This window comes from Patella vulgata, chromosome 8 (genome assembly GCF_932274485.2).
Source record: "Patella vulgata chromosome 8, xgPatVulg1.2, whole genome shotgun sequence".
NCBI lineage: Eukaryota > Metazoa > Mollusca > Gastropoda > Patellidae > Patella > Patella vulgata.
The window spans coordinates 13,761,712-13,787,424 of record NC_065886.2 but is presented as its reverse complement, the minus strand read 5'-3'; the positions used below and the strand labels follow the sequence as shown (position 1 = coordinate 13,787,424).

The 25,713-nt window shown below is 32.8% G+C and overlaps 1 protein-coding gene across 4 annotated transcripts in view; it reads left to right on the top strand.

Annotated features, from left to right (window-relative positions):
* The window catches only part of LOC126830741 (protein turtle homolog B), a 194,079-nt gene that overhangs the window by 148,149 nt on the left and 20,217 nt on the right, over positions 1-25,713 (top strand). For 3 of the 4 annotated variants that reach the window (XM_050561134.2, XM_050561133.2, XM_050561136.2), the window contains exons 3-5: positions 647-916; positions 21,538-21,825; positions 23,086-23,364. In XM_050561134.2, coding sequence (XP_050417091.2) covers positions 647-916; positions 21,538-21,825; positions 23,086-23,364 — 837 coding nt within the window. Of the gene's footprint in view, positions 1-646; positions 917-5,905; positions 6,096-21,537; positions 21,826-23,085; positions 23,365-25,713 lie in introns of those variants that run through there. The other variant, XM_050561135.2, reaches the window with a different exon arrangement.

The following is a 25,713-nucleotide window of genomic DNA, read 5'->3' as shown; positions in this document are numbered from 1 at the left end:
CCAGATGAACATTCTCGGCCAATGCTGGGATTGAACACGGGACCTCCATGAGCGAGCCAACATCTTACTCACTGAAACACTGTAACTCCCAGGAGTGCATGTAAAAGATCCATAAAAAGTTGGAATTCAGTGAAGAGTAGTCAGAAACTCTTCTGTACTTGTCCAAATTTCTCTCACAGCCTGGTTGGTACAGAAAAGTAGGAAGTTAAACACCATATTATTTCATTTATATACTTTCTGATTACCCAACCAATAAAATTAAAATGGCATACTGTTCAAAAGTCTTCATGGAGATCTATAATAAGAAAGCAATCAAATACATATATAGCAAATACCACATGCAACAGGTCAGGATGTACTGTACTCTTTATGGAGTTATGTCCCTTTACCTATGTCATCAACTAGAGCCACATTCAACAAAAATCAAATTGTTTCAACAAGCATTATTGCTGAAAATTTTTTAAAAAAGATACACCTTCTCTCTCCCCCCCCCCTTGTTCCCTCTCACATCCCCTTCCCTTACAACATACTATATAGAGAGTAGATACATACTGCAGAAGAGTATTAATTTATGAATTAAAATTTTCAAAATTAGAGACCAAGGTTGAGATTGTCATGACTTTATTACTGATTTCTTTATTTTCAGCACCTCCAAGAATCACATCAAGTTCACCAAAATTATTACAGCGGCGTCGTGGTGATAGTATAGAACTCTTCTGTGAAGGGAAAGGATCTCCACAACCAACGTTAACATGGATGAAAGATGGCCGAGTTATTAAAGATACCTTACGTATGATTGTTGAGATGAATAGAGTTAAAATTCAGAATTTACAGCGAGATGATGGTGGAGTGTATATGTGTACATTTATAAATACTGTAGGAGAAGTAGCACAGTTAATAAAATTAGTTGTAGAAGGTAAGTTTCTTATTATTGTTTAAAATAGGAAAGGGAGGGCGGGGGGAGAGACCAGCGATTGGACACACTCTCTTCAAGGAGTAGCAGAGGCTGGACATGCTCTCTTCAAAGAGTAGCAGAGGCTGGACATGACGGTAGATCTGTGTAGCTACTGGATCAAACGATGATGCCGGTGGAGATATTGGACATTAATATATATTTAAAAATGATCAACAGTCTTTTTAACCTGAAACAATATAAAAATGGATAAATCACCTCTCATTTGAACCTAAGTCTGTACTGTTAAACAGGAATTTTAAATATCTATGGTTTAAAATATTAGCTACAATAACAGGTTACTGGTATTTTTAAAATATCTATCGTTTAAAATATTAGCTACAATAACAGGTTACTGGTATTGTCGTTTTCCTCATACAAATCTATCCTATGATTTGTCCAAAGCAGGTTTCCTTCTCAATCTGTTTAAGCATCAGACATGTTTGGTTGAGTTAAGAGGCTTTTCAAACGAAGTAGGGTCAATAAGCTTCCATTTCCTCTAACGTCACATACTTCAAGAAATATATTGCTTGATATTTTGTATTTATGTAGCGTTAGTTATTCTGAATATTTAAGACATCCACAAAAATATGCAAGAAACCCGTAAAAGTTTTTCCATTCTTGGATTTGTGTAAGAACAGTGGAGAAAAAGGGTGGGGGGGAGAATGCCTGGTAGTGATTTGCAAAAATCTGGGTCTGTGCTTCTTAGAAACTATGATAATCCCTAAAAGCCCCTTTATATAAGGTTGGGAATATATCTCCAGGTGTACAAAATTAAAATGAGGATAGTTATTATCGATACAGGTAATGAAAGACAGTATAGGTCTACTGATTAATGAGTATATTAGTAAGTTAATAAGGATAAACATTTATTTACCATATAAATACTTTCTCTAAAGGAGTCTTGGCTAATAAATGATGTGTCTAGAATATATATATATACCTGTCTGGTTGATTATCCAGGTAGATATAATATTTACCTATGTAAATGATGAGGTTAATGACAGGTGATGTAACAACATGATGAAGCAGGTAAACATAACTAACCTTCATCAGTTTTATACTAAAGGTCAAACTGTAGTCTTCATGTCTACCTGATATGAATCAGAAAGAGGGGGAGGGGGAGAGAAAGCAAGAGATAGGGATCCATATTTGTTCTTTCAGTAATTTTCTTGGGCGTGGGCGTCTTTAGCCGTGGGAGGGATTGAAAACACATCACTTGACTAAATATACAATAGACCTTAGTTTTGATTTCCAACAGTCCGATGATCTTATGTTCTCCCAATGGTATAAATGGGACCTTTGTTTTCCGACTCATCCAAATGCCTGCTCTTCATTGATTTTCAAATGCCAAGGGTTCTTTTCTGAGAACTTTAATAAAATCTTCCTGTTAAAAAATACAGACGTATTCTTCTATTTTGACTTTTACTATTTATCATCATTTTATTCAGAAATGTTGACCTGTAATAGTATACAATAGTTAGAAAGATTATAAAGAGAGAGTTATTATTGATAATAGGCCTATGTAATAATGTACAATGGTTTGAAAGGTATAGACAGATATATCTGTTATTATTGATATATAATAAGACTATTATGATGATGATGATTAAAGTGTGTAAACCTGGAGGGTATATATACTGTTCTTGCCATGGGTGGTGGCCATGGTTAGGAGTTGATCAACTCCACACAGATGATCGATAGTAATTACCTGTACCAGTTCGCTGTTTATACCTGTTCATGGTTTATCTGTTGCGTACATCAATGCATTTAGCCGTCGGAAACCGCTTTCATAAAGACGTATATAGCTTTTGAAATCAAGTGGCTCATTTTTTCAAAAATTAAATATTAAAAAATTCAATGATTGATCATCATTTGAAATACCATGAATAAAGGTATCATTTAAAGTTTTTATATTATGTAAGATTTAGATAAAGAGCTGGCTATAATAAAAGTTCAAAAATAGGTAATAAATACATGTATATTGAAAATTTCAGTCAAATTTTATTCTGAGCAAGGTTGTGAGTGTGCAAAGTTTTGACAGGATAGTCTTGATTGTCAAGTACCACTGGTAGGAAAATAAAGAAAAGTCTTAAGTATTGATTGTAACGTTAAATTATTAAATGACATGTTTCTAATCCATTTAATATCATGGCCATCCAATAGTCTACAGAGTTGATTATAGACTTGACATGTGAATATTGTCTAATTAATAATTTATGTAACATTTGTAGCCAATTAAAGACTGCACTAGACGTAGACAGAATTAGCTATTACATAATGCTTCTTTAATTAAATAGTAAATATTTATAAGTAGGGTCAAGAAGTTGGAAATATCTCGGAATGAAATGAATATTAGCTAAAATTAATCTTAAAACAGTTTAAGACACATCTTGAATATATCTGAAAGAAAGGTTCCTTAAAGGCTTATACTTTTTATCAAGCTGCTTTTAAACAGTGACCCTTGTCCACAGTCTTTCTTTTGGGTTCACTTTGTGGTATCTAATTGGTCATTTTTATGGCCTGGAGGGAAAGTTGACACCCCATGAAAAAACAATCCACAGCTGGGGATGATCGGGAAGCAGCTGTAAACATTAAGGTCGTGAAACAAACCTTATAATTGTTCATTCCCTTTCAAAACCCAACTCAGCGGGACTCCAACTCTATTGGTCAGTTGTAAATTTAAACAATTAAAGGGATTGTAAAGGACAGTTAACTATTTACAGGGGTATTAAAAAGATATTTTAAAATGGCTTTGTGTTTGAAATATACTGGACTAATGACATCATGTCCTCTTGACTTTCGGTGTAGTCAAGTGACTACAAATTCAGGGTCCGAGTTCACAAAGCATTCTCAGACCTAAGTTAAGAATTTACTCAACTTTCAACACAAAACTTTGTATATAGTTTCTTATTGATGTATTTGATACATTAAAACAACAAAGGTTTTATAAAGGGCTATTTTTTAGTTAAAATAAGGAAAACAATTTTGAGTAAATTCTTAACTGAAGTCTTGAGAACCTTTTGTTGTGAACTTGGGGCCAGTTTAATTCCATTCACTTGATAAAAAAAAGAAATATTTTAGAAGTAGCATAAAAATGATGTTTTTATTCTTGCCTGATCTAGAGAGAACATTAGGAGAATCATTATTGTGTTAGTAGTTGACCAAAATTTAAAAAGTCTTATGCTTATATATTTATTTTTCCTTCCATTAACAAATGAGATATGTTAAAATTTTCTGATGGGCCTCTTTTTAATCTGATTGTCTGTTGTTGAGATTTCTCAATTAAATGTTTGATAATCAACTTGAGTACATTTTTAGTGTGGATTAACCCGTTAAAAACAGAAATTGTCCAAAATATGCAAATGGTGATCATTGAAATTTAATATAAACTTGTCTGTAAGTAGTAGACAGTAAGCATACTATAAATCCATTTTTAAAAAGATTTATATATGGATCCAATCAATCAGTTAATGTAAGTTGTCTTTTCCCTCCAGGTAATACATGGTCCTTCGGATGACAAAACCTTTGATGTTTTAGAACCCTATTATGTATAGATTAGGGACCATTGTTGCCATTAACATTAATCTTTATTATCTAGATTACCAACCAAAATAGGTTAACAGTAACTCATTTACAAACAATAACATTAGTTACGCTTCTGTCAGTTCAATCATTTAAAGGGTTAAGAAATAGCTGTTTATGGGGTTTTATATATTTAAAGGGTTAAAAAAAACAGGGGCCTTGGTTAATTGATTGATCCCATGCTTAATACACTTAACAAGTAAAACTGTATTTAAAATATTGATCATTTGATTATTGGGAAGTAATTAGTTGTAGATTTCAGTTTTATTCATACACACCCCTCCCCACATACGAAAAACATATAAACAATGTTGTCCTCTTAATTGATTCATTAATCTGTGTGAAGTATATTATAGGTGTATACTATTATTGTGTATTATTATACTTTGTATACCATAAAACATGTGTTTATTCCATGTGTATACAAGGATTTTGTATACTTAATCAAATGTATATTCCATGTATTTTAAATACTGTGGATTTGATTAAAGATATTACATGTGTATTACACCACTGTGTTTATTCAGTTTGGTTATAATAGTTTTATATGACACTTTTAATTATGGCTTTGTATCACACCTTCTTTATAGGTTTATATCCCACTTTAATATAGTTTTATATCCCACTTTAATATAGTTTTATAGGACAATTTAATATAGTTTTATATTACACTTCATTATAGTTTTATATCACATTTATCATAGTTGTATATCACATTTATCATAGTTGTATATCACATTTATCATAGTTGTATATCACACATATCCAGACTATATCCCTGATGCATTGTTTAAACAATATTTTATTCAATATAATTACATATAATTATACAGTTGTATAGTCTAAAGGATACAAAAAAAAAAGCAAAATGCTTATGAATATCGCTTCCCTTATGTATCATCCATTATTTGTTCCATGCCTTCTCAAAACAATTATTATTCCATCTTTAAGATCCAATAGGGGTTCTATTTCATATGGCTGAAGATTTGTTGAGTTTTTTTCTGTCAGACCAGACAATATGTTGTGATAGAAACTTGCTATTAAGGTACACATATATTTTCTTTTACATGTATTTTACCTGTGTGCTTATAGACAAGATGTCTAACTGTCGTGACCAGGGAATTAATGATTCACATACCAACAGAAACTACCTGCCTTTTCTACACAATACTTGTAGGATAGAAAACATCAGATTGCTTTGTTGGAAATCCAGGGATTATTACCTATTGATATACACGATGTCGCATCAGTCTGCAGTTCACTTTAAACCACAGGGAGGCATAGCTAGTCTAATTATAGTAACACCTGGTCAACTTCACTGATCACACAACCTGGACACCCCTATCATAGCACAGTGAGCTGGTCTACAATTTGAATGTAGGGGTGGGATCTCTTGATATTGCCCTGTGTGTTGTATATCCTATCTTTTACTGTGTGTAATAGGATTTATGTATGGAGTGGGTTTAAAAACATGTGATGGAATCCCCATTCTTTCTCCTCCTTCTCTTGTTCTTATATGGAGTACCTGTCTTGCCCCAAACTACGACCCCAACAACAGGTGAGTGACCATGCTGTTTTAAGATTTTCATTCACAGGTATGTAACTGACCAAATTGTCAGTCAATCAGTTAACCTGGGACCCAGCCAGGTGTGACAGGATGCCTTTTTTCTTGGATTTTCAAATATTACAAAAATTTACTCACTGTTGATTAAAGGGATTGACGCTCGACCAACACTCTATTTATATTTCTAGCACCTGTGGCGTTTTTTGGCAGTTAAAATCTAAAAAAATTGTGTGAAATTATGTAATGCTTTAGAATGTTTTGATTTAATGCAGGATGTCTTTTTTCTTGGATTTTCAAATATTACAAACATGTACTTACTGTTGGTTAAAGTGATTGAAGCTCATCCTAGACTCTATATATTTTCTTATCAGCGAGAACATGTCTAGCAATTATGGCTTTTTTTTACAATTAAAATCTAAAGATTGTGTTAAATTGTGTAATTCTTTAGAGTGGGTTGATTTAAGACTGTTAGCATTAGTTTGTTTCTACATGTCTGTGCATCAAGTTGAAGGATTAAAAGTATTACATGACAGATTTGTTGACGTTTATATCATATTATGTACCTGTCCTTAAATTTATATGGTTATCTTCTTAATACATCATCTATTTCATTAGAATATGATGGCATCTTTATATTTAGAATAAAATATTATCTGTGTCTTTGTATTAAGAATATTTTATTGCAGCTATGGCAAGTCTGTGGTTGAAATAACTCAGTAGTAATGACGTTCTATATTATGTTGTTGTGTTTAAAGAAAATTCTTTTAAATATGATTCATCTTTGTATTTAGGATGTTTTGCCATGGCATGTCTCTAGTTTAATTGTTTTGAATAAATGAAATTTTATAGAGTTCAGTTTTGGGATGGGACAAAATTTAAGGATGACTAATTTTCAAATTTTAGAATTTGGTTTCAGACATTTTGGAAATGGTGAGTGGGGGGGATACTCAAGAAAAGAGAGTGTGATAATAAAAGACAGGGGCACATACTCAATCCTTTAGATCTCTGTCAATTTTTAAGGAATTTAAGGAATATGTTGGCGTTGGCTGGCAGACAAGTCAGAGATACAATTGACAAGATATTTAACACTGTTTTATCTTTACAATATCTGTTTGTGTTGACTGACAATCAAGATTTATTCGTCTGTTTGATCTTGTCATTTCTTCCTTCATATCTTCATTGTTTAGGGTATGAAACTTATTTTATGCAAAATCAAAGCTTGTCTCAATTATTGACAGGCTTCATTCATTCTTCTCTGGCTTTATTTGTTCCTTCATTCCATTCAACCATTTTATGGTGTCTAAGGGCATCTGATGAAGAAAATTCTATGCTCATCCAAATGTTTGTATAAACACTGTTCACCTTTTTCATTCTTTAATGTCTCCCCATTGATCAAAATGTTCATATTGTTGGATGGTTGTTGAGAACGTCTGGAGACAATCTTATTATGGATATTTTAGAGTAGTTGGGAGCCACGGTGGCTAAGTGAGTAAGACACTGGCTCGCTTGGCTGGAGGTCGTGGGTTTGATCCCAGTGTTGACCGAGAAAGTTCATCAGGATTTTCCGGCGTGGTTTCCCCTTGCCAGTAGTGCAGGACAGATCACTTGACAAGGACAACAATCTAGTCGTTTGGACGGGACAAAAAACCAAAGTCCCCTAGACACATTGGCGTGCACATAAAAAATCCCTTGGCATTCAAAATTTGATGTTTCAGTTGACATTAGATAACAATACCACATAGTGTGAATTTGAATTCCGATGAACTAAGATTTTCTTTTTGTCCTGAATGTATATGACTATATCAACATATAAAAACAAGCAAATTCCTTTGCAGTGAGAGAGAAATGATGCAAGATTTTTTGTGTTATTTGCTAAATGTATTTTGGTTGACAGTCAACAATCATTCTCTACAGCAGACACTTTTGATGCTGATTCTGAAAATTACTGATCCTTCCCATGAACACTCAAAAAAAATGGGGCGTTCCGGTGGATGGGACATTGTCATACATGTAAAAGAACCCTTGGCAGTCATTTGGAATTTGACAAAGATCAGGCGTAGATTCCCCTCGCAGATCATGTATGTCTGTCTTCAGTAATCCAGTTTGTACAGAAAAGTAGGGTGTTATACCCCATTTCATTTCATTTTAAAAGGGCCCAGTTGGAGCAGAACAGTAGGCCGTTAAACCCCAATTCAATTCATTTCATTTCATTTTAAAAGAAGGGTTCATTTCATCCCATAAATGAAACAGTTGACAAAAAGAATGTTAACCCTATTAAAGGAACTAAAGAATGAAATACACTTTTCTATTCAACCCTGAAATTAATTTGATATAGCCATATCTGTATCACTTCTAAGACATTTTCTCTCTAGATTTCAGATATAAAATTGAAATCACTTTCTGGTTCACTTAACATATTAGGTATTTCTTTTCATAACTGAAGAGTAATAGGGTTTCGTTGTGCTCAATTGAACATTAACCTAATAAAAAAAAAAGTTATTATACCATAACCCTAGTGAAGAAGTGACCTATAATTTAGGTCAAATGAGTAGAATTAGGCCAATAAATGTTTATTAAGAAGTTTAATTAATTATTGATACCGGTAGTTAAAAAAAAATATTATGAATTGAAACAGCGGTTTCATTTCAAATTTTTACTAACCAGATAATTTTTGGCGTATTTTGATATTTTGTTCAAAGAATATGATGTTTTTTAAATTATGGTTATTGTTATATTGAATTTATCTAATTAATCATGTAACACGACTACCCAAAATTTAGAATTAATGGAGTTCCAAGTTCAAAGTCTTATCACTTGTGAACCGACCATACTATTAATTTGAATAAATATATGTTACCCATTCTAAGATTATTTCACAATTTAGTCATTGACATTGATTAAACATCTAAATAGTGTTTAGAGTTTCAGATTACTAACAATACAAGTAATATACATATACCTGTAGTTCACCTATAAGTACTAGATTTTGAAGACATGACTTCACAAAACTCAAACTTCAGGACAAATATAAGTTACCCATCCTAAGTTTTATTCACATTTAGTTAATGACATAGATTTAACATTGAAACAGCATTTATAGTTTCAAATTACTAACAATACATGTTATGTATACTACATGTAGTTCACCTATAAATACAAAATTTTGAAGACATACTTGCAGCAGTTTTGTATCCAGGTGGGGGCCCAGTGGCAGTTTCTATTAAATGTATAAATTTGAGTTTTTTTGGGTTGCATGTTTATTTCTGATAAAATTTAATGTTTTATTCGGGTCCAGATATGCGCTGACTGATAGTGATACCCAGATTTTTCAAACCAAATCTCTCACCAAATATTGAGCGTCCGACACTGCATACCTGATGTGATAATGTTACCACACCTGTAATTAAGCATGCAATAGTTTATGTATGGTACATGCATACATGAATGGACCTAAGCCAAATTTATTGAGAGCAATTGCAATTAAGTTGGTTTTTACCTTCAAAAATGTAACACAGCCAAAAATACATGTATGGTTGCTAGTCTTTTCAAATGTGGAATATAGTCAAAAAAATGAGAGATAGAAATGATGAGATTGGAAAAAAGTTTTGTGCTGAAGAAATTGCATCTGTTAATAACAGCTGTTTTATTCATTTTTGGGTTGAAATATAAGCTGTTCTATTTAGGCCAAACCAAATTAATTTTAGTTCTTTGGAGTCTTCATCAATAAATAACTTCCTCAATTCTTGTGTGCAACGTTTTGTTAAAATTTCAAAACTTAAATAATTGGAACTAAAAGCTTTCCAGAAAACAACTAAGAACATTTTGCTTTTAAATTATTTTACTGGAGAAATAGGAAGTTTAATTATGATAAATTTTCCCCCGAAAAACAAAAATTCAAAAGGGTGTGGCCTCTGTGTTAAAATATTTACAGATCGCTATGCAAAATTTTATTCATGGAAGTGGCATGCCCAATCTTGAATTTTTGTTTAAGATTTTTTTTTTCACAATAGGTTCTTTCATAAGGTAAAGTTATAGAAGCCTTTTTTTATGCTATTTAAATTGAAATGAGATACTGTACAACAGATAAATTGAAGTCTAATGTGTTTTTATGTGAAATGTAATACTCCGGTATCGTTCAGGAATCATCTTTCCACTTATAACGTCATAGGAAATTAGGTTCTTCTGGACACTCATAATGTTATCCAAGATATTCAAAATTAACAACACAAATTAGAATACAGAAGTCGTATGAAACCATGATCTTTAAGTAGCTAAACCCCTATATGTAACTCAATATTATAGTCAAAATAAAAAAAACCCACAAAATTTGAATTCTATATACTGTAGGTATAAAGTCTTTGGAACCTGATCTTAATGGAGCTAAACCTCCAACCTAATATTATCCCTTATGGTCAAAATAAAACACACGAAATTTGAATTCAAGATTGGTCCTTTTCAATAAATAATGATGTTTTGTTACTGTCGAATATTTAAGCATACACTATGCAAGAGCTAAATCTGTCTATTGCAAGTCTTTCTTTAGCCTTGAAATGTTATCTAAATTATTAATAAGACATTAATTAACTTATCCAGACCATAATCAACTCGAGATGGCATCACTAGCCTTCGATCTTAACTGGATTGTGAGCTGATTTACTGCATAACTTTCCTTCTCGATTAGATAATCGAGACTATGCTGTTTATCGTACTGACTTTAGTAATGATGACCGAGGCTAGGCAGAAATTTCATTCGCTTAGTTTTCGGTTCATAGTGGATCAATTTGAATGAAATTTTCAGCAAATTGCCTTTACGTTATCTAGTTTTTAACTATTATAGTGAGAACTGCCAACTCATTATCGAATCTACCATAATGTATCTTTAAGACTTTATGAACATTTTAAAATCAAGGCACCACCTCATGTAGTTTAAGGACATAATGACACAATATATTAAAGGGGCATTATGGAAGATTAGATAAAGAGCTGGCAGTTCTCACTATATTAGTTCAAAACTAGATAATGTAAAGGGAATATGCTAAAAATTTATCTCAATTATCCATATTTGGATTAAATCAACATTTGAGCATTTGCGCAGCAAATCGGATACAAATCCAGTGAAAATCTGACACATAAGCTGGTGGCGTCGAGAATTGATTAAGGTCTTTTCATGTTAGTAAATGTCTAATTAATAGTTTATATAACATTTCAGGCCCAAAGAAAGATTTAGCTCTTGCATAATGTATATTTAAGAATTGGATGTGAATCAATTTATATGCATTCATATTACATTACATGTAGTTAATATATGCCTTTAGACGCATTCTTGTCTCATTTAAGGTTACAAAGAAGATAGTCTTTATTATTCTGACAAGGTTGATTTTTATGGCCTAGATATACAAGATAAATTGAATATTAGATATTTATTCACATAGGTCTGCATTAGTGGTAAAATTCAAACTGTATATTTTCACTAAATAATGCACACAAGTGTACGTAACCACTATATCAAGGTGATTTAAAGACAGTCACATCTACAGAATACTTTACAGCGTCCTTTTCAATTATGACACTTTAAATGATTGCTCCAACAGATAGGAAATGACAGTTGTCATACATGAGGCAGAATATCTTTACAGCCGAAACCACTGCTCTGATGTATTTGGCATGTTTGATTAGCTAAGAATAATTATTAAAATTGTTTATTGGAATTTAATATTTCATCAACACAATATCTAGTTTCTGTTGTCCAACTGTTCAAATTAGTATACACACTTTCTCATGTCAGCCCTGTGGCTGCCACCTCTCCTGACAAGTGAGGACCAAAAACGCCAGTATTCAAACCGGGTCAAGAGTCATGGCCACTGCTTGCTCGAGGGCTACAACTGTTTCAAGGAGCAGATTGGTAAGCGAAATTATTTGTGGGGTTTCTGCTTTATGAATGAATGTGCCATTATAAAAAGCAGATATCCTTTTGGTTGGGAAAAAAAGTTAAATGACAAATAAAAAAAAATTAAGCTACTCACACGCATGTACATTTCAAAATGAGTTGAAACTAAATAACGGTTTTGCGTACAGATCTTTTACTGATGTCAGACATGGGTTATTTTTCGCACTGCACGCACACAACATACTTATGTCATGCCGGAATGCAGCCAAAAATAACTCCTCTAAAATGCATTTATCTCTGCTGATTCTTAATTGATTGAGATCAAATAAACTGTAGAATTAATTTGAATGTAAAGGGTAACTAACTCTAAAAAAAAAGTCACAAGAAAGTCAATAGTGTCATATCCCTTTAAGATGCAAAGGTCTTTAACCAGGATATTAGCTAAAATTATTATGTGCACTTTAACTGAATGTGTGTGTGTGTGCAAGTAACATATCCAATAACTTGTTTTCGTAATGACTGATTACGTGACATAGCTCCATAAAAACCATATCACATATTTTAATTAATATTTACCTTCTTATTATACATGCTCAGGTTTTTAAACAGATGGGTCTCGCTTGTTTAGATAACTGCTCATCAAATTTAGACAAACTCTAGAATTAAACAGGTTTTGTTTTGACACATGTGTAAAATCAAAAATTTCCATTGTCCAATTTTTAAAAATACAATAACAATTTTTACCAATTCAACAATGTAAATATTTATGATGTGACTCAGAAAAAAATGAAATGTTACAAAAATAAATGATAAAAATGAGTTTTTGAAGAGTTGTCGCTGAATGTGTAGTTATCCAGGGATTCTAATAAAACAATAGTTCCATTTATGATTTGAAAAGTCCCTGAATATTTATGTCTGATGTCTTAATGTCTATATTGTATGTTGTTGAATGAATTTAAAAATGGGTCGGCATATGCAGTTTTCTTAAAATGTCTAATTTTTTACAACTTAATCCAATGCTAAAATGTACTGAAATTAACAATTAACAATTAATTTAAAAAAATCAAACCAAACCAAAATATCTCTTGAGTTGGATTCTACAGAACACTTGTTTATGTACAGGATACAAAATGTTTTGAAAATTGGAACCACAGTGGCTAAATGGGTAAGACGCTGGCTCACTAGCCTGGAGGTCGCGATTTCGCTCTTGGTGTTGGCTGAGAAAGTTCATCAGAATCTTCTGACGTGGTTTCCCCTTGTCATTAGTGCAGGACAGAGGGCCTGACAAGGACAGCTGTCTAGGAGTTGATTGGGATGAAAAACCAAGGTCCTGTGTCCACATTGGCATGCACGTAAAAGATCCCCTGACAGTTGGAATTCGATATCAGAGTAGACCTTAGCGCCGCTGTCCAGGCAAAATTTCCCTCATAGCACACTGTACCTGCCTTCATTACCCCAGTCAAACTAAGACGTTAAACCACATTTCATTTCTTTTTTTGTTTTGGAGATAAACTTTTTATCATATTGTAAATACTGAATAGAATTGTTCCATATTTCATTTACATATTAACTGTCACAACATTAAAGTTAGCAAGGGATACAAATTCAAAATCCCTTAATTAACAATTTTGGTTTCAAAAAAGGCAAAATCCTGTTCTTGCTTTCCTCCTCACAATATATGATCATTTGACTGTTCAATTTATTTACATGTGCTTACAGTACATGTACGGAGCTTGGTAAACTGGAGACCCCGTGTTCGATCTCCATGTTGGCTGAGAAAGTTCATCAGGATGTTCCAGTGTGGTTCACCTATGTCAGTTGTGCAGAACACAGAGGTCCTGGCAAGGGTCAATGTGGAAAAGATCCCTGGCAATTGAAATTTGATATAAAAGTAGGCCGTAGCGCTGCTCTCTGGGCATTATTTTCTTCAGAGCACACTGTATGGTGAATGTCACTCTTCATTAATCCAATAGGAGTGGAACAGTAGGATGTTAAACCACATTTCATTTCCTGGGGCCTGTTTCATGAAATTTTAACTAAGATAAAATCCAAATTTTGGTAATTTGATTGGATAATATTAGATTGATTTTAGTGCTTAGCCAATCAAAATTGAAGTATCTTCTAGAATTTGGATTTTATCTTCAGTTAAAATTTCGTGAAACAGGGCCCTGATAATAAAAGTGACATGTCTACTGATTTTTAAAGTAGTATACATGTATATACATGTATATATATATTGGATGTATATGTAGTAGATATACCTGTGTGTATGTGTATATAGAAGAAGAAGAAACTTTATTGCATAAAAAAACTTACAAGGTTATGTGCATATATACAAATAAAAATAATAGAAATATACATGAAACAAAGGATACATACATGGACATAATTATACAAAGATACACAACATATATATTGGTTGTACATATAGTAGATATACATGTATGTATTGGTTGTACATGTAGTAGATATACATGTATGTATTGGTTGTACATGTAGTAGATATAGTCATAAAGTTTAGCGTCTCTTTAAGTATTTATCTTTGTAAATAACTTCAAGTCAAATTTAAACTTTGAAGGGTCGTTGAGTATATTTTGATAGATATAAAAGGTTATATTTGATCTTGTTTTAAGATTTTACGGCAACCGTTTCACCTCTACTATCAGATCATTCACATATAGTTTCAAAGTGAAAAATATCTACTATATGAATGTAAGGACTTGTTATTATTATGTAATTAAGTACATCAGATCTGGGTATAAAAAGATCCTTATAATGAATGAGGAGGAGGTTAGGGTTAGCCCTAACCCTAACCCTCCACAAAAAGGATTGTTATTACCATATTTGTCTCAGAGAAATAAAGGAGGTGGTGTGGAATAAATAGAAACCTAAATTTGAATAACAAAAACTTTTCTTATAATTGTATAATAAAAAAAAAGTACTTTTGATTGTGTATAGATTCAAGATTTAACATTTATTCTGACATGTTAGGGTTGTAGTTTTTTTTTTAAAGATCTTATTTTTCCGTTGTGAATATATAAAGAAATATTCATACTTTTTTTCTGATTTCATATTTTGAACTGAAATATGAAACTGTTTTCTTTTTTGACTTAGAATTGGTTTCAAATAAATGTGTTTTTGATTGTGTATGGCCTTAAAATCTAATTGTAACTTTTTATCTGACATGTTGGGGCTTTAGTTTTTTTCACCGTTGTGAATATATAAAGTTTTAGTAACACTTTGCTTCTGATTTCATATTTTGAACTTGAAATATAAGACCATTTGTTTTGCCCATTTTAAAGTTTGTACATGTTTGTCCTACAGCTGTATCGTGACATTGATATGATAAGTAAGTCAGGTATCAAAGAATGGTAGAAATACAGTGATAATACAATAAATTCCTTGATAAAGATGAAACTATTTACTCTGCAACAATTGTCCTAGATAAAAAAGAAGAGGAAAGAATTCTTCTTATGTTCTGAGTGAAAACTGTGGTTTGTGATAAGTAATGGTTTCATTGTTAACTGGTATTTTGATGACTTATTTTAAGGGATCACATTGCAAAAGGATAACTTATATCAAAGTATTCTTGGTGTTATTTTAATGGTTTTGTAGAGTCATATCAGTCCAAACACAGAACATCAAGGTTAAAAATAAGATGGTCACTTTAAAGGTCTGCCATTGATTCCAAAGCTTTAGGCTTGCCTTCTCTCTTTCTTGTGCTTTTAGAATAAAACTAGTGATTGTATAACTTAAAAAATGCAAGCAAATTATTAAAATAGAGATATAGCATGTACAAGTTCCTTATTTTTGTTGAATGGACATTATGTATATAACTCAGATGGAAACTTAAATTATTATTGATCACTACAGACTTTTAACACATATAAAAAATTAAAAAATACCATGTACATGTATGTTAGGATCTGATTTTGATATCTTTCCATGGACATCGATTGATTTAGTGGGGATTTCTTCCCTTTATTATCATAAAAAAAATATAATAGACTCAGTCCAAATTGATGGTGAATCATTAGAAAAAGGTAAATAGTAAGTAAAAACTCTTTAAAGGATAATCTGACACATTCCATACATACCCTTCGCTATCACATATGTAATAGACACCACATATATACATATACATATCATGTTTTTATCTACTAGTTTATATACAGGCTATATTGTTATCATGTAATGGACACCTGGTTTGGCTTGTGGTCAGTTTCAACTCTATGTCCCATATATCTTGGTGAATTGTCACACAGGTGTTAAAGGGTTATGACCATTTACCTTATTTGTTTGTTTCAATGGATATGGGTCCGGGTTCCTAACCGCTCACAGGCATAACAAAGTTTTTTTAAGGAATGAAAATTATCAAATTTATTGTTGGGAGCATAAGTATTATTTTCATTCTCAAATTGTGTTGGTTAGAAGTTAAATGAAATGGAGTTTAATGTCTGTCCAGCTACTTTAGACAATGAAGTTCCCGATTAACTTTTAGCTATGTCCCCAAATTGTCTTGATATATCTGAAATCCAACATGATATCCATCAAATGTTACATTATAACAGGCATTCTACTATGGTTCACATTTATTGTAGGGAAGTAAGCCTGTTATGTCTTTTCCCAAATAGTGTGATTGGATGGCTGAATGGTTAGCACCTGCGCTGTGTATCATACGGTCTGTCATTGAGTCAACTGACGTGGTTTCGATTCCCCGGTTGTACGTGACAAGGAGTAGGGTCGCCTGTCCAACCTCGTGGGTTTTCTCCGGTTTCCTCCCACTGCTAAAGACCCCTACGCGCAAGCTAATTATGGAAATAAAATTGAACCATATGTTAGTCCCGAAATGACCTAGTTTGTGCCAAGTGGATGTTAAACCCCATTTCTATCTCTCTCTTTCTCTCTCTCTCTTTCTCTCTCTCCAAATAGTGTGGTTTAGCCATGTTTCCAAAGGTATCTTAGCTATGTCCCCAGATTGTTATGATGATTGAAATTGTTGTATTTGAATGCACTGATATATCCACCTAATGTTATATTACAACAGGCCACTCATTCCAGTCCTCTTTACTTGTCTTGACTGATTGGCAGTGAAATTGACAGGCTGGAAATTTTGAATGAGAGCTCTGCAGTCTGCATTCTACGTTTAATCAGACTTTCTGAATGATTGTCTTTTGGTATTTCTGTACATCATCTACTCTCCGTCATCAGTTGTTAGAGAGAGAGAGAGAGAAATGGGGTTTAACGTCCACTCGACACAACTAGGTCATTTCGGGACTAGCATATGGTTTAATTTTATTTCAATAATTTGCTTGCGCATAGGGGTCTTTAGCAGAGGGAGGAAACCGGAGGACCCGGAGAAAACCCACGAGGTTGGACAGGCGACCCTACTCCTTGTCACGTACAACCAGGGATTCGAAACCACGCCAGTCGACTCAATGACAGACTTTATTATACAGCGCGCGCACGCTAACCATCAGTTGTTAACTTGTTAATCTTAGAAAAATGTCAACAGGGTTGATGATAAGTACAATGTAAGAAGGTAGAATGATTTACCAAAACTATTAATATCATCAGTCTCATTGATTTTGGTTAGTATATACTTGGGAAGATTTCTGGTTACAAATATGTCGGATTGGTTCAATTCGGGAGAGCGCGAAGTCTTTTGTTTCACTCAGATATTTTTAAACAGTTATCTATGAAATTCTGTCACTAAAAAGCTCATGTGAAATGACATTTACCACACTTTCACCTGAAAATTCCCCAAATATATTGCACATACATGCTAATGATTTTTACTTTTCATATATTTAGTTTACCATGTACATGTATTCTGTTTGTACTGGTCATATGAATGCAAAGACTTGATTGTCCAGTAGCGTTGTCTATAAACACAGATCGACTAATTACTGTGTAAATATTACTGTAATGTAAAGTAGACCACTTAGTTACTCTTTATACCAGAGAGTTGATATACCGTTCTCGCCATATAGACCGTCTACATTGACACAAGACTCTACCACGACTAGCAAACCACAATTGACGAGCAATGTCTTTGATAGATTTATTGTTTATTTGGATATGTTTAAACAGAAGTAGAAGAAACCTGACCAAATATTATTCTATTTTAATAGTTCAATAAATAATTTACTCACCTTTTCTTTGATAAAGTTAACTAAGCACATATAATGTGTTTGAATTGTTAATCATAGAGTTGTCTTACGATAGCTAACACTATAATAAAATTACACAGTTTGTTCAAACTGGTCATAATACGATTTTGTTTGCTTTTTGGCCGATGTATTTCGAACAATACAATAACCCTTCACGGTTGGAATTCAAAATAAAGAGTAGGCCATGACACCTTCTTTAACCTGGCTGGTGTAGAAAAGGAGGATGTTAAACGCAATTCTTTTTTCTGAACACTTAAAATTGTTCTAAAATGAGAATACAGGAAACAGGTAGACATCTACTACAAGGTTACTACCGTTACTCTTTGGTGATTTTAATGAAACAATTACATGTTTATCTTAATTAAATTATTAATTTTGGACACACACAGTCTGAAGAAATGTCTTTTTGTACTGAATTTCTTTTTGTATTGAAAAATATTTCTTTTTGTAATGAAAAATAACTTTTCTTTTTGTAATGAAAAATAACTTTTCTTTTTTGTATTAACATTTCTTTTTGTACTGAAAAATAACTTTTCTTTTTGTACTGAAAAATATTTCTTAGGTGATATCTGTTTTAGTAATATCAAACTCTCTTTAGCAATTAAGTGTATCTCATATCAAGAAAGAATCCACTTGACATAAGAGTACCTGTTTCCTGGGCCTCAAGTACTATATCCTGGATTAGTTAACATTAATCTTCTTATCTCTCTTACTAGATTAATCATGGGTACTTTTCTCTGAATCAGTCAGATTTGAGTGGAAGTTCTAAGTAAATCTTCAATTAGTGTTTTAATTTAGGTTTCATTTTGAGTTTTGTTCGTTTTGTGTAGTTTGTCTTGTTCACAGCTTTGTCTTATTGGTTTTGTTTTGCATGTAGTGTGTGCGGTTCTCCTGCACTTACTAATTGAGTTTTAAGTCTAAACCATTGTTTATTACTACAAAAAAACATATCTTAGTTGTGTGAATTTGCCATAAACTTGAGAAACAGCTCAGGTATTACAAGAAGGGAGTGACTGTTTGCATTGCTGACCAAACCCCTATCTGCATTTTTAAAGAGCCATGGACATGATAAAGATTAGTTTCCAGCTTAGTTTGGTGTCTTTAATTTAATCTGTAGCCATTAGGTAGAAACAGACGGACATGGTCGTCGGCGTCTGGTCACTTAGCTTTTTATGCAAGTGTAGTAAAAACGTTATATTTGCGTTAGTCGAGAAAATGGACATATTGTCACATCCAAAGACTGGAGTGTTAATGTTGGGTCCAAACAATAGGATAAATTCTTGGCAAGCCCCAATCAATGGGTGGGTTCGATGTTTGTATAGAACCTGTCTTGATGACATCCTTGTCTCCATCCTTCACATCAAACATGACTTAAGTTAAATACATATAGTCTTTATATGCAGCATACAACAAAGATGGTTAGCTGTGTGTTCTTCCCAAATAAATGGAAGTGGTATCAGGTGTTCTAGAAAATGTAATATGTAGGTTATATATATACAACATACAAGAAACATTGTTAACTATGTGTTCTTCTCAGCTGTTATACAAAGAGTAAGCTGTTTTGATGACATTATGGTTTGTTTCTTGACATCACATGTGACATGCTCTTAGTGTTTGTATACCAACATAAATTGTTAGCTATCAGATGCTCTAAAAAGAAAACTTTGGCAAAAACAGATTTGCATAGTTATTAATATAAGCCATTTCCTAAATTATAACCACAAAACTAGTTAATGTTGAATTCTTGTAATTGCTTCTGTCCATGAACATCTAGGCCAAGATATTATCAGAGATTCTTTCTTTGATTGCTTATGATAAGTTACAGTTAAGGAACACTTTTCAGTTTTCATATTAGATAAATTGAAGGAAAATGGCTATTTTTCTTCTGCCACATTTCATCTAGTTTACTTTTAGTAGTAACATCAAATGCTCGTTTTACTATTAAAATATTTAAAATCAATATTGGTTATTTGAAAATCTGAATACATGCACATAATGAATCTTTGGATATCTTTTAGTGAATTTACGGATTCCTACAAATTATAAATCAATCAAACATAATTTTGAATATTAATGGATTTTATTGAATTAATATATTAAATATTCTGTATTTAAGACAAAAATTAGATTAAATAAATTCATATAGTCATGAAAAATATTTAAATGTCAATTTATTTGAATGTGAATATTAGATTATTTGTATAAATGATTAAACTTCCTGCATAAATCTAATCTTAGTGTCTTCAATATTAGATATTCAGTTCATTATTATGAATCATGAAGTGGTATTGTTGTCCAATTTTATGGTCGTTTATTTACATGTGATTAATAATCAAGGAACAAAACAGTTCACACAGAATAATAATCTACTAAACGTGTCTGAATCTGTAAACCTTTGTTAAACTATATTAGTTTTTATACCTGAATTCATAGACAGAAAAAAACTGACATTACTGGTCCATTGTTGCTGTATGTATGCTTAGCATGTGCATAATCATCTAAATTATTTTCTCACCAAACTTTCTCTGTTATTATTAACATGCCCATTGTAGGTAAGACCTACTGAACTGTGTATTCTTTGATTGACAGAATTATGACCCTTCAGGTCACTAGATTAGTTCATTTACATGAAAGGGGATTAGAGGGCGAGAGAAAACATTGCTCATAAAAGCTATGTAGTTGTATATGTATATGCAAAAAAAAAAATGTGCTACATTTCATATTTGACTGATTTATTTGTGCTTGTGATTTTGGTCCTCGAACAAATATATAGGTGTTGAGTATTTCTATTTATAGTAATATTTATTGAAAGAGGATTGCAAGTATCATAGAAGTAACCGCTTTATAGGGGGACATGTACATTTAGATCCCTGGAAGTGTACATCATTTGTAATAAGAATTCATCAAACAGATCCATAATAAAAACAATTCTCACACTTTTAAAATAGGCATTAAAACTGCTGACACTTGACTTTTAATAACATGTATTATTATTATTGGGGTCTAATTACTCTCATTCAAGGAAAGATCTATTGAAAAATAAATCTGTATCAAACAATCATTTGTTGCCCTACAATCTTATTATAAAAAAGAAGACTATCGAAGTGCATGGACTTAATATTCTCCTCAGGTACATCTGCAGACAATTTACTGTTTTATACACTGTAGAAGTGGTTTTCGGTGTAAAGTCGTGTCCGCAACGGCTCCCAGCAGCATGAGACATCCAATTGGCTTGCATTGTTTAGTATGTCCATGAGACAAAGAAACATATTGATTTTGAATAATTGCTGATAATCTTTTGCAGTTAATGCCCTTGATCACTTTTAGATATCTTGAGGACCCACTACTTAATCCATGGAATATTTTGTCTTTTCAGGTGGTCCATATATTATGCTGTCCCCAAGAAATATGACAGCCATTTTGGGTCAGAGGATACAGTTTTCGTGTGGTGCTGAGGCATACCCAAATAATATTACCTATTACTGGTTTAAAGATGGAATAGACGTACGCACATTATCTGGTTTCGAGGCTGGAAGAATAAGCATAAGTACTGATGGAAGTTTGTTAATATCTTCTGTTGTCAAGGGTGATATGGGATGGTTTCTGTGTCGTCCTAGTAACGGTATAGGGGAGGATGAAGCTGCAGCATTTTTAAATGTAACATGTAAGTTGGATATATCAGAGTCTCTGATTGTCATGTGGGATATTTTTATTCCCCTACAATATTGGGAATGTTGTGTCCCTAAAGAATGCAACTGTCCACGTATGAGTCAATTCCGTATGTACAATAATAATAATAATAATATATATTTTTTTATAGACCGTTACACACAAATTGTCTCAACCGTCTTTACATGAGCGTACTACACATAGTATATATATAGTATATATATAATAATAAATGAATAAAAACTATCAATAACTCATAAAAAATCTCAATTAAAGATATACAAATTTATGCCTATAAAAACATTAGATTGACTGGTAGTATTATTGCCTAATTGAATAAATATGACAAACTGAAATTCTTTCAACATTGAATATCATCTACAGACAACATAGAGAGGATATGGTTAAAGCAATCCAGCACCACTTATAATCTAGGCTAAAATCCTTTGATGGGCCTTATTCTAATCTGAATGAATCAGTCATTTTGAGTAGGCCTAGAATGTGTGGCATATATTGCACTGTGATGGCATTGGTCTCACTGTTTTATTGAAGGAAACTAGACTAGTCTAAATTTGTATATTTTGACCTAAAATGCAATCATCTCATTTGTGGCTGGAATGGTGTATAGGCCTACTGCATTTATTCTCTTTGTGTGTGAGCCACTGTGGCTAAGTGGGTAAGACGCTGACTCGCTAGCCTGGATGTCGGGTGTTCGATTCCTGCATTGGCCGAAAAAGTTCATTAAGATTTTCCGGCGTGGTTTTCCCTTGTCTAGTCGTTTGGATGGGACGAAAAATCAAGGTCCCATGTATACATTGGCGTGCACATAAAAGATCCCTTGGCAGTTGGAATTCGATATAAGATTAGGCCATAGTGCCGCTTCCCAGGCAAAAATTTCCTCAAAGCACACTGTATAGTGTATGCCTGTCTTCATTAGCCCAGTATAGGATCAGAACAGTAGCACATTAAACCCCATTTCATTTCATATTCTTTTTGTGTCAACCATTGGTAGCCCATTAAAGATCATCTGACAGTTGGAAAATGGGTTATGTTGAGCTGTCTGGGCAACACTTCCTTCATGACACATTATATGCTGTATTCCTGTCTTCATTTGTCTGGATGGCAAAAACAATGAAGACATTAAACCCTATTTTATTTAGTTTCTATCTTAATTCTTACTTTAAATAATCAGTAATTTAGTCAAGTCATGCCATTTGAATTATAAATGATATTATTGTTCATTTTTTTTTTGCAGACTTACCAAAAGTTTTACCAATGCCAAGTCAATTAACGTGGGCCCGCGGTTTTCGTGAAAAAATAGATTGTCCAGTAGATGCTAATCCACCTATGACAGACACAATTTGGACAAAAGATGCTCAAATAGTAGATAGAAATAATAATCGTAATATTTTACATAATGGAACACTGGTGGTGTTCAATGCATCATCCGGGGATTCTGGGAGTTATAGCTGTACCCCCGTTAGTCTACTCGGTCGTGGTGAGACGTCACCTCAAGTACAAGTTTTCGTTCGAGGTATGTTTGTATTCTGTTTGTTCATTGGTCGATTTGTGAACCATTGAACCATTGTATCTACATGTATACTAGAATTTTTCATTGCAGCTCCTGATGTTTTTTTTTGTTAGTTTTGTGTTTTAGAAGGAGCCAATGAATATGTCCATCTTAGATCTCTCTCTCTCTCTCTCTCTCTCTCTCTCTCTCTTTCTCTGGTTCATTGGCATCATGCAAGTGACCAGTGAAAGTGTTTGTCTGAAAGTACATGTATATAGTGTGTTAACTCAGTAGTATGATGTTGTGTTGTCAGAATATCTCTCTCTCTCTCTCTCTCTCTCTCTCTCGTTCATTGGCATCTGAATGTGACCAGTGAAAGTGTTTGTCTGAAAGTACATGTATATAGTGTGGTAACTCAGTACATGTATATAGTGTGGTAACTCAGTAGATTATGATGTTGTGTTGGCGGAATCACTGACAGGTTGTGTTTGTGTACACACCCAGTAGAAAACAAATGTCATACATGTATGTTTTGTATATTATATACTTTATGTTCATAAAAAGACACCTGACAAATATGCACATATTATCTTTCATGAACCAGATAAGCCAGTTGACAATACCTTCCATTACATGTATGTGCTTGAACACATTAGTCAAAGATGTGATTTAAAAGGTATTCCCCTCTCCCCGAAAAAAAAACCCAACACATATTCAGCTATATAAAGACCAGTTATTTTACTTGAAAATAAAGAATAACATATTCTGTTCATTACATTAGATTAGAGAAAAGTGATATATTAATATGATGCATTCCTGGACAATCCGAAGCTGCTGTTATACTGCCCGAGATATGTTAGTGACTTTCCTTGTTATAGAACTTGTTACTAGTTCATGCAGTTTGGGGCGGTCTGTTAAGGCTAAAAGATTAATAAAACAGTTTCATTATTTTCTAAACAATTCATGGATTGAAAAACTTTGTTGTGGAGGAATAAAGATATTTTTGGTCAAGAATAAAGTTTTACAGGGCATGTACAGATGCTACAAGAAGAACTGCTATGTTAGTGTATTATGTTGTTATTGTGCGTATATATTATAACTTATAAACATTGTATGAGTTGTTATCTAGCATTGTTTAAGATAGTAAGCTTACGAGACTAGTTCCAAGAATTGTTGACATTTATTTATTTGAGAAACGCTTGTCATTACTGGTAATTTACTTTGATTGGCAGCTTGTTCAGTGTTGCATGTGATTTTTTAGTGTGTATAATATTTTGAATTTCTAAAAGTAGATTTTACTTATTATCTCCATAATTTGCATTATGCTTACAATTTATCGAAACCCACTTGCATTTTTTGAAGGGTTAATTTAATAAACTAAAATTTTAAAAGACTCTTTATGCAATGGGTAAATTAATTAAGATGATTGCTAAAGCCCAGCCTAAACCAACTAACAAAGCAAAAGTTTTATACCTTTTTTAAATTTCTGTCTAACACCAACGACCAACATTTGTTCAAAAGAGACTGACGTTGATGTCACTTGAATGACCCAAACCTCATGTGGTAACAAAATGGTCATGTCAGCCATTTCTGTACCATGTGATCGTTAGCGAAACAAGTTTGATCTCGCGAATGTTGTTCGACCAACAAATGTTCGCGATGAAATCCAACGCACGCCGGCTAACTTTTGTTGGAAAACTTTGTTCAGCCAACAAATGTAAGTCAGTTTAAGAAATGAAAATAGAAACTAAATGGAAATCGGCAGGTAAAATACAAACTTCAAGAAAAATGAAATTATTCTGTTATAAAAATGTTCCACACATTCGTTGATTGCATCTGTTATATTACCATCTGCATATTGAATGCGTTGGTATTTGTTATTTTGTATTTGTTATATTTGTTACCAACTGTTTGTGTCATTTGTTATTTGGTTGCCACATTACAATTTGGCCTTGTTTTTAGTTTTGTGCCCAGTATTATTCAGTTACCATGTTAAATTGAAAGGTGTATGGTTCAGCCATTGTTTTTGTGTGTCATTGTTATTCAGTTACCATGTAGGATGTCGTTCAGTGTTTAGTAAAGTTGTTGTTGGTTGTCTGTGTAAATTTTGCTATACCCAGTTCACTACATCTGTGTATCTGTTGATATACTCATTCCAGTATATATGTGTATATGTTGCCATATACAGTCCACTATATCTGTGTATATGTTGCTATATCCAATCCACTATATCTGTGTATATGTTGCTATATCCAGTCCAGTATATATGTGTATATGTTGCCATATACAGTCCACGATATCTGTGTATATGTTGCTATATCCAGTCCACTATATCTGTGTATATGTTGCTATATCCAGTCCACTATATCTGTT